The sequence below is a fragment of the Mus caroli genome, chromosome 15, assembly GCF_900094665.2.
Source record: "Mus caroli chromosome 15, CAROLI_EIJ_v1.1, whole genome shotgun sequence".
Taxonomy (NCBI): domain Eukaryota; kingdom Metazoa; phylum Chordata; class Mammalia; order Rodentia; family Muridae; genus Mus; species Mus caroli.
The window spans coordinates 61,862,238-61,877,024 of NC_034584.1; the positions used below are offsets into that span (position 1 = coordinate 61,862,238).

The 14,787-nt window shown below is 42.8% G+C and overlaps 1 protein-coding gene across 3 annotated transcripts in view; it reads right to left on the reverse strand.

Annotated features, from left to right (window-relative positions):
- The window catches only part of Zfat (zinc finger and AT-hook domain containing), a 178,226-nt gene that overhangs the window by 49,413 nt on the left and 114,026 nt on the right, over positions 1 to 14,787 (reverse strand). For 2 of the 3 annotated variants that reach the window (XM_021182879.2, XM_029469960.1), the window contains exon 11: positions 14,195 to 14,283. In XM_021182879.2, coding sequence (XP_021038538.1) covers positions 14,195 to 14,283 — 89 coding nt within the window. Of the gene's footprint in view, positions 1 to 7,788; positions 7,839 to 14,194; positions 14,284 to 14,787 lie in introns of those variants that run through there. The other variant, XM_029469961.1, reaches the window with a different exon arrangement.

Genomic DNA, 14,787 nt, shown 5'->3' on the forward strand with positions numbered 1-14,787 from the left:
AATTACAGAGCATCTCACTTCCAAAGCACTCCCATAGGCTTCATTCCATTAGAATCTCAAAGTTCTCACTACTGTGAGAAGGAAGAACTTAGGTCTCAAGGCTACATATGAAATGAGAATGAGCCCAGTAATGGCCCATAATAAAAGGTGTCTAGTATCCTGAACCTTTGTGGTTATGCAGTCTTGGAGCAGCTCAGAATCCCACACTCACCCTTGAAGTCAGCTTATCACCATACAGACCAGCAGACTAGCTCAGGAATTCAGCTCGTCTGGCACAGTGCTTGCTTATCGTGCACAGATCCTTGGGTTCCATCCCTAGCACCACATTAACTAGGCAAGGTACCCATCACCTGTAATCCCTGTACTCAGATGATGGAAGCAGGAGAAGGAGTTCAAGGTCATCCTCATCTACATAACAAGTTTGAGGTCAGCAAGGGCTAAGTGAGTCCCTGTGTAATGAGAAATATAAAAGATCTGCAGAGTGTGTACACATGTGCAACCTAGAAAGTGCTGCCCCAGAGTCATTAGTAGAACAAAAAGTAAAACCAAAGCCTCAAAGGAGATATCATTTAACCTACAGAAACAAAGCAGGTGGCTTGAAACTGAAGGAGATGAGACCACTGTGGCCATCTGGAAGCAGAGCAGAGCAAAAGTGAGGAGCAGGTATAAGCTGAGCATGGGGCAGGGGACCAGGTGACATGCCCATACTGGGTCTGCTAGAGGAGTAGAGGCTGAGGGTAAGGGGGTGGCAGGATTTTCAGTCATGGGTGGGATCCACGCTTTCCTTGTGAGTACTGCCAAAAGACAGGTGACTCTGCTGACCACATACTGATATGTATGGAGTTTTGGAGGAGACAGACAGGAAAAGAGCAACAGGAGGACAGGAGCAATTGGATATAGACAGATATGCGACTTACAAAGAGAAGCACAGGGAATGAAGGAAGCTTTCCTGGACTCTTGTTCCTAGTGACTAGCCTTTGTACCAAAGATATACAAGGATGTCTGAGGCTTACAGGATATGGGTGTCAATGAAAATACCATTCACTCCCTGTAACACAGGCGGGCTTTTCATGGTGGAAGCTTTGTGTTGTGTTGGGAGTCTCAAAGACAAGTTTAGCAAGCCAAGGGTTAAAAGTTTGCTCATGCTTTTGTCTCTTTTAAGAATTCCCATCATCCAAAGCTGGTGCTCAGCTCTACACTGGGTCAAATGTGGCAGGAACAAAACCAATGCCAGGGTCACTATCCAAAGAGCAGGAGTTAGATCGTCATTATCAGTTAATAAGCACAAAGTTAGCTCAGTTTTCAAATAAGGCCAGAGACAAATTAAACAATTTAGAAGAATAAATATTATAAAGCTATGGGGTACTACAGGTTCAAAGCCAGCTTGCCTTGAGGCAATTAACTCATCACAATAAGTAACAGTAAATCAATCCACACTAATTGCATTTGGTGGAGGAGCTTAGAAGACTCTTTAGTGTTAGCTGGTTATCGATTCTATTTTCTTGTTATTATTATTAATATTGTAATCACTTGTGATGTGAAAAAATGCAGTGTTTTCAGAGAATATACTCATAGATGGATAGGACTTTAGTTTAACATGAACCTATCCAGTTTCCATTTTTTCCAGAGATGCTGTAAAAAAAAATCTAAGGTACAACAGAATTGAACATGACACAAAAGATCTTTAGCACAAGCTCTGCAGTTGGAAGCCTGTTAACAAGGTTAACAAAGGGCCAAGGTACCACCCAGGTGCACATGCCCTTTCTTCCTCCCACACACATCTCCACACTCACAGGAAACAGAAAAATGAGTGCAGTATCAGAGACCTTACTGCCCTTCAAGGGCAGATACCGCCACAGAAATCCCACACTTAGTCTTCACCTGCTGCCCCTGAACTCTGTGGTTTCCACGGAAGCTGGTAAGTGTTCCAGTTATTAACTTAGTCGGCTTGTTATTTGATAGCTAAACATATACCTGTGGATATGTATCATCAGGTAAGGGAAAGGACAAAGGGGTAAAAAGTTACTGTCCTTTAAATGCATAGACTGATGGAGTCACTATGTCCAAATGACTTCACAAAAGACCCAAAGACATCAAAACCGCAGCATCATCTCTGGAAAGCTCCAGGACTCCTAACGCATGCCCCTTCATTGGGTTCTGGGCCTTAACCTTATGATCTATAAAATGGAGATATTAATACTTGCCTTAAAGGGTTTTCCGGGCAAGTTAAAGTGTGCATATAAAACACTTTGCACAGCAATGTCAGACAACTGAGATCACTCCAGACACTAGAAACTTGAACAGCTTACAAGTGTTTGTCTTCTACTTACTCAAGGTTATCCCTTCATTTCTTCCTTACAAGGGTTAGAAGGAAAACCAGGAGTAAACTATTTCAACAGGAGTCTCCTTGGCTGACCTCATCCTGCATACTCTCTCTGTCCAACATTGCATATGTGTCCTCATGTGTTCAGATGGCCCTGGCCTTCTATATATATAGCTCACTGCAGCTTGCTGTAGTCACATCACAAAGGCCTCTGGCACTTACTTCACTATCAAAATGCAGACACTTCAAACCTACTTTTGTTAGAGAGCACTGGCTCTGCTACTTGGACCTCTGAAGTAACTGTTTATAAACGCAGGATGAAGCCAGGCATTTCTGACTTTGTTCCTGTCTGTCTCCATCATTTTGGATGGACAAGGAAGTCATTATTCTGAGACTTTCTTCTTGAATAAACTTAGATTCCTAGGCAAGAAAAACTTTATAGTGGCTCTCCATGAGGATGAGGTCACACCACGGAGCAGAGCAACCCTCTTACAGGCACCCTGGCCTCTCAGGCAATAAGGACATCTTTGACCACCTTGTACGACACATCCAGAACATCCAGAGACAAGGCTCAGGGGGATCACATCTCTACCAGGTGTGCTCAGTTATGCAAATATACACCTCAATTCTCAATCCTCCCCACATATAAACCCACAATACATGTCAGTACACTGCCGATGGACTTGTGGACACTGAACCCTTTCATCTGTTCCTTCTCCAAGTGCTGCTTGAATTCCCTTTGACTTGTGGTTATCAATCAGTGGAGAATCTTTTTGCTGCAGTTTCAAAAATAGGGGTTTTAAGCAATAGGATAATATAATCTTAACTTGGCTGAAAGAAGAATTGAAAAATGAGAATGATGGTTGTGCTGGTCTTCTGAGTTCCCACAGCTCCTGGGACATAACTTTCCCCTAACACTCCATACAACAGCTATTATTTTTGATGCACTTTTGGCTCTGCAGAGGCCTACACACCTGGCCTACACAGAGGCCTGAGCTCAGCCCAGAAGCCTGTGCACCTGGCACTGCTTGACAGAGACGGGTCTGGTTCCCAGATCATCTCACGTACATTGCATTGCATCAAAAGATCCAGTAAAAATTGAATCCCTTAGTTGTCCTTACTTTGCCCCTGAACATTGTGATTGCTGAGCAGTGGTACAGTGTACTCCAGAGGGAAGAGTTAGAAGTTTACCAGTGATAACGAGATTAGAGATTACAGTCTCCTTAACGGCTTATCAGTTTTGCGACAATGCTGTGGCTAGGCAAATTTTCAACTGCAATAAAGCAATCGATTCCTTGGGCTTTTGTGGCACTGACCGTCAAGGATTCAACCGCATTCAAATACATATCAAATATAAATTTGACACTGTGTTGTCAAGGTGAAGGGTCAACTCCTGACCTCAGCTATATCTAAGGGCTTTCTGACCACAAAAAGGAAAGGTCCAATGGCCAAGAAGGTCACACAGTGTCAGAAACAGAGGAAGCTAAATAAAGATGGGTCAGCATTCAGCCACCCTGAACAGTTTCCAAAAGGTACATATTGCTGACTTCAGAATGAATTTTTCTTTGCAGACTTGCACAACTCACACATCATTTTTTCTTTAAACGTATTCTCTAGAGGCCAGGAGATTCTTGGTGACCTTGAAACTCTACAGAGGATAGAGCTAATGTGCAAAGTCTCTTGGGTACTGAGCCCTTGCAATATGTCTCAGTGTGATGAAAGCACTGGTGGGCAGCAATGATGGGGAGAGGATGGTGGGGAAATATAGAGCCTGATCTTTGCCAGGAAGCAGAACTGGAAAGCATGGGCATGGTCTAGTGGGAAGGGGTGGGGCTGATGAAGAGCAAATGCCTAGATGTTCACAAGCACTCTATACAGATAATACACCTGGTGAAAGGTTCTCACAACAGTGGCACATTTATGTGTTAGAGCACACCATTAAGGGACTTGTCAAACCAGTGGGATATGTGACTATGACTCTAAGAACAGCTGGCACCTGCCTCAGATAGCAAGAATGTTGAGTAATGGGACCATGACAGACAGAGTATGTGCAGTCAAGGTGAGTTCCTGTGACCAGGAAGAAGGCAGAGAAAGGACAGATTGAGCATCTGAGAATCATGTGGCAAGTCCTTATTACTAAGTTTCTTACAAGTGTTCATGTGTATAGAGGTAGATCATATACTGCTTCTATTGCTAGCAACAGGTAACTTAGGAAGTTTACAGGACTTGCTCCAGGAAGGAAGACAGGTCTCCAATATAAACCACATCTTTTGCACAATGAAGGCAGAATAAGTTCTTATCAGCCCGCGTGTCAGGAATTTGTGAAGTCCAACCACTAAGCTAACCTCTCATAAGAGCAGCTGGGTTTGCTTCATTGCCTCTTCTGCACAATACTGCACATTGAAATCACTTACATTTTTTATATCAACTAGTATTTAAGTGGGACTTAATTATTTATTGAAACATAATATTTGATCTATTAAATATTCTGATATATGTAGAGAGAGGAGCAAGGCAATGTAACCTCAAAATGGGGATGGGATTGATATATAGATTCCATATGTTGACATTATTAGAATAAACTATGAAAATAAGTGTATGTGAAAGGCTCTGGGAAGAAAGAAAGAACTTGTAGGGACAGATGAAAAAAGTTAAGAAAACTAGAGCCAATTTGAAAGAACCAAATGAAAATGCTAGGAATTTTTAAATACTAAAACCCTTTATTTGAAAGTCTTACAAATGGCATATACAACATAAAGACAAAGAATAATGATCTTGAAGAAAGGCCAAGAAAAATAACTGAGACACAAAGACATAGAAGGAGATGGAGAGAAAGGGAAAGGAGGTGAGAGATCTTCTGAGTAATGGAATCTAAGACACGGGTGTTACTGCCCTAAGAAAGGGACAGGGAACAAATGAACAGAGAGAAGTGTTTAAGGAGACAATGGCTGAGAAGTGTCCAGCTGATGAAAGACACCACCCGCATACCCAAAGATTCACCAACTGCAAGTCCAGTACACACAAAGGATACCTTGATTCCTAGTGTTCCTATGAGGAAAACAAAATAGGGCAGAAAAAACATGAGTCAGCCTGAAGAAAAAAAACCCATGACAGACAAGTTCAAACCAGTGATGGACAGAGAGCAAAAGAAAAGTCTCTTGTTGTGATGTTCCCCAGATACTCAGTCTGTGGCTCAGCCTGCACATAGATCAGTATGTAGATGAGTGTATAGAGCAGGCTAGCCTTCACCTGATGGTGTCTGCTCCTCCTGCCTCTGCCTTCAAGATACTCTGTACAAATGAAGGTGTTATCAAAGAAAAAAAGAAAACCCAAGTCTGTCTAGCACATGAGCATCATGAGTATGCTCAAGGAAAATTTCCAGGCCAGAAAATAGTGTATCTGACCAAAGTCCAGACCTGCAAGGGAAAGGGGTTAAGTATATAGGTAAATTTGATGTTTACATCTCTTAATATATTTTCAATTTAATGTTTTAACTTTAAAATGTTAAGAATTATATTTTCAAATGTACATTTGAATTTTCCCTAAATATTGCTGGTTATTTGAAACAAAAGCAGCACTGTGTTGAAGAGTTAACAACTTAATTAAACATAATATAAATGATACTAAAGAATAAGCTTGTCAATAGAGAAATATAGTGTTTTGTGGATTTTATTTTTATGTTCACAAAATAATTATTATTTGAAACCATATGCAGTTTTTAAAAAATAGCATCCATAGCAACTACTTAAACACAGATACACAGACATACAGACACATACAGAGACACACACACACACAGAGGGAGGGAGGGAGTGGGGGTGAGAGAGACACAGAAGGTCAACAAGTCCTAAATGGGAGAATATTCTCTTCCAATGCCATCAAAACCAAGAAGTCTGAGAAACTGTCAAATCTAAACAGAGCTGTAAAATATAAGATACTTAGTGAAATGTTGTTTCCTCCTGAGATCCTAAAGCAAGAAAGGGACATCAGATAAAAAGGAAAGAGTGTGAAACGTAAGATGCAGTTAATAATGTGTCAATGGTGAAGTGTCAGTAGCAACAAACTGCTGTATCCCATGCTGGCTGTTAACAAGCAGAGACTGCAGTGGCTTTGGAGCCTTGCAAGCTTTGGCATCATCGCCATGTAGGAAAGTGTCTCAGTCAAAAAGAATGGCTCTAGCTCACTGAGAACAGTCCCTAGGGTTAGAAATTCACTCACTACACATTTCCAAGATCCAATAATGATTACAATGCTGACTACAGAGAAGCCAAATTGGCATGGAAGATGGCAACAGGCCTTGGAGAAAGAGAGCGAAAGCTGGTACCCTTCCCAGCTGTCCTCATGAATATGGCCAGAGTCAGTAGCTATACAGAGTCACTGTCCAGTCTCTTCACAGCAGCCCTCCTAAAAGCAGCCTTGGAAAGAATTAGATTACTGATAGAAGTTTTCAACAAGGCAAACTGTGGCTCAGGTTAGTAAAGGAACCCCACAAAGGTCTCCTCGTTGATAAGTAACGGCCCAGTGGTATGGTCCTAATATACTTGCTGATGAAGAAGTCACACAACAACAGAAAGATCACGAGTTTCTAGAGATGAATAAAGTGTAAAGCATCTATGAGAATATTAGAGTAGGTGCTTTACAAGCACAGTTCGACTCAAACAAAAAGAATATGGGCACAGTCAGGCTGCTTTACACCCCTTGCTTTGGTACTTTGGGGAAATTAGAGTCATTTTCAAGAGATACAGGAGAAAAGAAAATGGAGCCAGCAGGTACCTGATCACCCACCAGGTACCATATACCAGACCCACAGCTCATAAAAATGATATTGCTTTTAGTATCTCTAACACCGGGAGACGGAGACCACATCAGCATTTTACAGGTGATAAGATACAGAAAAGAATGAAATGACACAGCCTACAGGTGGTGTGGCACGGAACTAACTCAAATGTAAATCCTGAAGTTTCTAAGGCACCTCACTACTCTGGGGTTGGCACCAAAGACTAGGAACATGCTCACACTCGGCTCATAACCTGCTTTGACTTTAGTTTCTAAGATATCTTTTTTTCTTTTTCTTACAATGTTATGATTTTTACCTATATATCAAGGAGGTGACCCATTCAGTTCACACAGTTTAAAAATCAAGCGTTGGTTGGGGGGAATGGCTCAGTGGGCTAAGAGCTCCCCAAGAGAGTGAGGTCCGAAGCGCATATCCCTGGGACCCATGCAGAAGCTACGTGGGCGTGACTGATAATCTGTAATCCAAGTATACAGGAGGCAGAGACCAGGGATTCCTAAGGCAAGATGGGCTGCCAAAACAGCAAGCTATAGGTGCACTGAATACATGAGCATACACACATATATGTGAACCTCCACACATGTGCCCCACACATATAAACATGCATGTGTACACTCACCACACATCACTATTTCCCTGTCTTCCAATGTGCTCAGTTCATATCCTTACCCTCCTCAATTGATGATATATCTGCTTATTTTGCATTGGTTTTCACAGAGCCTTGAAAGTAAATATAAGAAATATGGTTTTATCATTTTTAATCTTCCTTTTACAGTTTCTTATACAGATTAAATGTCTCTCTATAAAAGTAAGCAGAAAGATTTTTAGACTCTTTTAAAGCTACAAATCATTCCGTTGTATTTTGCTGTTTTTTTTAACTTAACCAGTACCCTATTGATGGATATATCACCTATTTCTGATAAATGACCCTACACAGTTGGTTTATATACCAGCCAAGATCTATGGAGTAGATGAGTTCTTACAAGTGACCATTTTACATACTCTGTGACACGCTTGCAGTTGGAGCAGTTTCTGCTCCGCGCATCTCCTTTGGGAACATGCCAATTTTACTCCCAACAACAGTATATGAACAGCGCTATTCCCCCATGGCTTTCAATGGAGTGTGTACTTGAACTTTGATGTTTACTGATACAAGTGAAAAATAATCATTGCATGGTTTTGCTGATTTTTTCAATCAATGAAGTTGAACATCTTATCATGTACCTAAGTCATTCCCTTGTTTGTGACCAATTCTTGTTCCATACTTGCCTATGAGAAAACTCTTCATAAGAATAAAAGATAAAGCTGGGCATGGTGGCTCATTCATTCCTAGAATGAATGAGCTAATCAATCAATCAAGCTAGGAAATAGTCCAAGGAAGGACAGAATGGCTCAACTCAGCAAGGCTGGTCTAAACAACCATGTATATGTGAGGTTGTGATCCACGGCTGACTTGACTTTCCTGTGATATTCATTTAGCTACCTCTTTTCCTGATACCCTCACTTCTCTCTCCCCCTTCTCCTCTCTTTCTCCCCTGCACAACCTCCTGCAGCGGCACCCTCCATACCCACCACATCTTTCATGACAGGAAAAAGTACAGCAGGACTACATTTTCAGAACTAGTATTTAGATCAAAGGATGTTCCACTCAAATGAATTAAGAATCTAACTCTCAAACTTGGTATGGAGTGATAGATGTGACACCTACAAAAGGAAACATCTTCTTTAGATAAAAAGCAAGACTTCTGTATTTGCCAGGCACTGGCATAACCCCACGCAAGACAGCTATATCAGGGTCCTTTCAGCAAAATCTTGCTGGCATGTGCAATAGTGTCTGCATTTGGTGGCTAATTATGGGATGAATTGCTGGGTAGGATAGTCTCTAGATGGTCCATCCCTTCGTCTTAGCTCCAAACTTTGTCTCTGTAACTCCTTCCATCATTGGGAAGAGAGATCCCTTGGTCTTGCAAACTTTATATGCCCCAGTACAAGGGAACACCAGGGCCAAGAAGTGGGAGTGAGTGGGTAGGGGTGCAGGGTGGGGTGGAGGGTATAGGGGACTTTCAGGATAGCATTTGAAATGTAAATGAAGAAAATATCTTAAAAAAATTTGAAACAATAAAGCAAGACTTCATTTAAAAACAGTTTGTTTGACCTACAATGACAACTCACCTGGAGATGCATGCTCACTGGTCTAACAGTGGCATGAACATCATGGAACTAACCAACTATTCCTGGTTGCATTTAATCCACACATCATACATCTAAACACGGTGCCCAGGCCACTGTTTAAACCCTCCAGCTCAGGGGTTGCCCATTACAACCAGGTACCTCCTCCAGCACTCCTCTAACGTCAAGCATGTTGACTGTTGTGTGGAGCAGAGGAACCCTGAGAGAATATGTAAGAAGTGGATAAGTCCTGAGTGCAGCTGTATCATTGACTTGAGCACAACTATGACAAGGATCCCAGTGCCTCAGACCCAAGGCAAAGGCTTCCTGGGCTTAGGCTCAGGGAATTGACAAAGCCTTCCCCTGGTTTCTATGTGGATGTTGACAGTCTATGCAGATAATCTGAACTGTAACTTCTTCTTCCTTGATATTTATAGTCTGAGACTGCTCCGATACAGAGACCCGCCTACGGAGATGAGCTAACCTTGCTTCCTTTTTCACTACACCTATATATAATAAACCCACTGCCATGACTCAGATTTATAAAGCAGACAGACCGAGTTTCTGGGCTGCTGGTGTGTCACCAAAAAAATCCAGCTTTTCTCTATGTGTGCCTATTGTTCTTCAATGTCTGTTGTCACAGTTAGGTCAGTTCCTAAGCCATGCAAGGTCAAGGCAGACTGGGCCTCTGAGGATGCATTTTGATTGCAGGCAATATCTGTGATTTCTCAGTGGTGTAATGAGCTTGGCTCTCAACTTTATCACCCATTAGATTTTAGGAGACATGAGAATGCTTCCTGCATGAAGATGCCCACTGTTCAGTTATTTATAACAGCCCAAACTGGGAGCAACCGAAGGACTCAATTGTGAGGGGCAAGATTAAATAAAGCGTAGAACCCAATACTTCTGCAGCAGTGACAAGGAGCTTGTAAATCTCCTTCATGAAGTGTAAAAATGACTGGAGGTACTCAAGGGAACGCAATGCTTCTAAGTGCACAGAGGGTCCTCTACCCTGCCTTCAGCTAGGAGGGTCTTCTACTCTGCCATCAGCTCTGACTCAGAAGTGCAGCATGTTTAGCAAACCACCAAGACACTCAGCTATGCCACCATGCCCAGCAAAGCTTTATCAGTGGTAAAGCTGATGCAGTCATTTCCATCAAAAAAAAAAAAATCTCATTTACTGTTGGACTGCAAACTCATCTTTTAAAAAATGCTTCAAAAGCACTCTAGATTCTATAAAGGAAGAAATTTATAAGCATTTTCAAGTCCTACTTAATGAATACTAAATAAATACATAAATAGAAATATGCCATTTTTAAAAAACAATCTAGGAATCTGCCTTACCCCAGTGTTTCCTGTCACAAGCCATACACTATAAATTATTAAATCTACCTCAGGAAAAGCAAATTGTTTTCATTTTGCAAACCAACTGCAAAAGTTCAGTAGTATCTGCCTGAGGAGCCCTGCCCACACTGAATAGTAGAGAAAAAGAGAAACTTGGGTGTTTAGCAGCATTCGCTACCAGATGAAATGTTTTTTTCTGACCTCCATAGAAAAGCTCCTCCACAGACAGATGTGAAAGGAAAAACTGTGGGGGAAAAAGATTGGCAGAACAGTACCCCTGTCAAGACACCCATGTCCTCATCCATGGAGCTGTTTAAAGGGAATGAAGACTACAGGATTTAGGTGGGGTATTAGCTCAGAGTGAAGAGTGCTTTCTCTGAGTGTACAAGACCTGGGTTCATCCCTGTCACTCAAGAAAACCCAGTAACAACTAAAGGACAGGAATTAGAAACTAAGGTCACTAGACACCTAACCAAAGCATAAGGACTTTACTTGGGCTGTGTTTGTGTCATCACAGGGGCCTTTAAATATTTAATTATTTGGGACATGGTGTCCTGAATCCCAAGCTGGTCTTGAGCTTGCTACATAGTCAAAGTTGAATACTGGGCCTCTTGTGTCCAATTCCTGAGTGCTGGGATTACACACATGCTGTCATTTCTGATTTGCTTGGTGGAAACTGAAATGGAGTATACAATCGGCAAGCACTCTACCACCTGAGCCACAGCTCCAGCAAGCACAAAGTTCTCTGTCTCTGTCCCACACACACACACCCCTGTGTGTGTGCACATGCCGTGTGTTTATATACCCGTGTGCATGTGAGCCTGAGGGCACACGGAGGCCAGAGGTCAACGTCAGGTTGCTAATCATCTGTAATCAGTTTTCACCTTATGTTCTGAGAGTTTCCTCAGTGAACCCAGAGCTCACTGTATGCGGATCATGATCCAGGGATCTGCCTTTCTCTGTCTCCCCAGTGCCAGGATTACAGTCGTGCACCACTGTAGCCAGCTCTTCATGTGAGTGCTGGGGAGTAAAATAAGGACCTCATGCTCGTTCAATGCAGTACTTCCCCAACAGCCATCTCTCCAACATCACCCGCCAGCAGCCCAAAATGGATCTTTAAAAGTCAGAGAGGAAATTCAGAGCAGAAGACGTGAGGAGACATGCCATGTTACTGGCTTTGAAATAGAGAAAGTGGCTATAAGCCACTTGCAGGTGACTCTAGAAATGAGGAAAGACAAGGGCATGGGTCTGAGAGCTGGCCCTGCCAACATTCACAGTTGATCTTGGGGGCAGGGGGAGCAGCATGCTAGACTTTTGAGTTACAGAATCATAAAATGTGTATGTTCTTTCAACACAATGTGGTGATAATCCATTTCAGCAAGAGGAAATCAACCTGAGATGAGAGGGGAGAATACAGAAGAGTGATTACTACTGTCTGGATGATAGAGGATGGTGTGGAACAACTTCACACTGTTCTGTGAACTGAGAAACTCCACTAGACAAACTGACACAGAAGAGCTACAGAACGAGAGACCAAGGCTGCCTGTGGTGTTGCACAACATGTGTGAGTTTCATTCTAAGCTATGGATACTTGATAAAGAGGATCCTGAATACACTGGGAGTCTGGGGGAGAACAGCCATGGCCCAGGAACCAGCTAAATGCAGCAACAACAGGTTCTGCACTGGATGCCAAAGATACAGTGGAGGAAATATATGGTAACTGCCTGTGTAGATGCTTAACAGAATAAATCCCACACTCCTCTCATGAGCACATAAGCCACTGTCAAAAACCTTAGAAACTGAGAATTTTGTTCAGGGCGAAAGACTGTTTCATCTATTCTCATCAGGACCAGTGTAAACCAAGAATGACTACAAAGGCCACTGAGACAGAAACTGATAGAAGAATTACCTGCAGCTGACCTAATTCCTCATTTACAAAGACAGAAGGCTGCTTTGGTCCTCTGCTCTCTAGCATGGTAAATACACTACTCTTGGAGTATCATCTCCCAGCGAAACACATTTGTGTACCATAAGACATGAAATTAAGCCCTTTGCTTTAATTGCATAGAAAAATGGGGATAAAACTGAAGACCTAACAGATTCAGTCATGTGGCACTACTCCTGGTGACATGTGGGTTCCACCTTAGCAAGGCATGGTCACCTGAAAACTGTCTTCATGATTATAGCTTTTCCAGTTCTCCCCTCCTGCCCAAATTCACTGAGAAGATACAGCAGGAAGAGCACTGAACAGTGGGAGGATGTAGTTTAAGTTCTGCCTCCTTGGTTTTCTGGATGCTAAAAGCGTATGCCCGCACACGCAGAGTGCTTTAAGTCCTTCAATTGTATGAGAAGTCCTAAGAGGCCTCACAAGCTGTTCTGAACACAGGAGCTTGCTGCTGGGGAAGGTCCTTCTCACCTCACAAATGACAGACAAGGTCAACATGACAACACCAGCTGAAATCAGAGTCTGTGGCAGAAAAGACTACAGCTGGCCAGCTCAATTCTGAGGCTCAGGTTTCTCATCTGATAAGCAAGGACAGTAGTATGTACCATTGGGAGCCCTAAGGTGACAGTTAGGAATCTCCTTACACAAAGCCAGAGCTTGAGATGTTCAATGAGAGAAAGCCCGAGATGTGGTGACCAACATTCCTTCCAGATTAGACAATTCTATGAGATTCTATAAAAGGCATTTCAAAAAGCATTTTAAAGCATAATGGTCACAAGCCTTAAAAATTCAATTTCTCTGAGCACATATCAGCAGATGTAACAATGTCAAGGGTCAAGATGACTTAAGTGATATGCAGAGTTTTTATTGAGAAACACAGTGGGTCATCTTTCTTCCTCTGCATAATTCCATGAGAGACTGGCTAAGTAGATGCTACCAAACCTGCTGAAAAAACATTACTTACAAGCATTAGGAAAACTAGAGGGACTCCATCCTCCAACCCCTGCAGATGATAGGCCAGTGGTTCTCAACTTGTAGGTTATGAACCCTTGGGGGAGCGGTGTCAAACAACCCTTTCACAGGAATCACAAATCAGATTTTTACATTACAATTCAGAACAGTAACAAAATCACCATTATGAAGTAGCAGTAAAATAAGTTTATGGTTGGTTATCACAATAGCATGAGGAACTATATTTAAGGATGGCAGCATTAGAAAGGCTGAGAAGCACTGTGCTGGGACCTACAGTGGGTATACCAGAATGTTCCCCACTCATATAGAAGCCTGCCAGGTGGGCTTTACCTGTTTACCAGGCAATTTACCTGCAGGAATCTAAGACCTGAAGGCACAGACCCACCTCCCAGTGTCTATACTTTACACTCCTCAAAACTGACTCCAGTTTCTAGCGGGAAGTACATGCCATGTCTTCTGTCTGCACCCTCTTGAACACTGTTTCTTGACTTGGTTTCCAAAACATAGAGAACCTCTACGCTTATGGAACGAGGGAGCAAAGAGTAAACTCCGCATATGACAATTAAAGGGCTGGAAAGCAAAGTCAATGCCACAGTGCTGTGTGTCCACTTGAGTCCTTCCCACTTCCGCCTCGAATGCCTCTTACCTTGAAGGAGGCATGCTGCTCCATGTGTCGCAGCAGCTGGGGTTTCTGGGCTGCTGTGTAGTCACACACCGTGCACTTGAATTGCTTCCCTGGAATGAAGCGGAGGACAAAGTGATCATTGCCAGGCTGGTAGCTCCCGCATGTAAAGGGACTGTGTACACACAGGTGTCCCTTGCCAGGTAGGAAAGCAGATTCTCAGAGGGGATCAAGAAGGCAGTGTACAGACACAAGGCAGCATGATCAGTTGTCAGTAAGGAGGAGCAAGAAGGAGCTCACCCACTGAAGGAAGAGCGTGGCCAGCTTTGTCTAGGAAGATTCTGAGCAGTAACGTTACAGCAGACTCCTAAAGGGAGAAATGTGAATGCCCAGCCACCTTCAGAGAACACTGAAAAAAGAAAAGTGTTCATGAGAGACAGAGAGAAAGAGGAAGAAAAGGAGGAGATGGAAGAAAGGAAAAGAGAGAAGGAGGGACAGAAGAGATGAGAGGAAGACAGAGAGAGAGGGAGGGAGGGACAGATGAAGGGAGGGAGGGGAGGAGGGAAGGAAGGAAGGAAAGAAGGAAGGAAGGAAGGAAGGAAGGAAGGAAGGAAGGA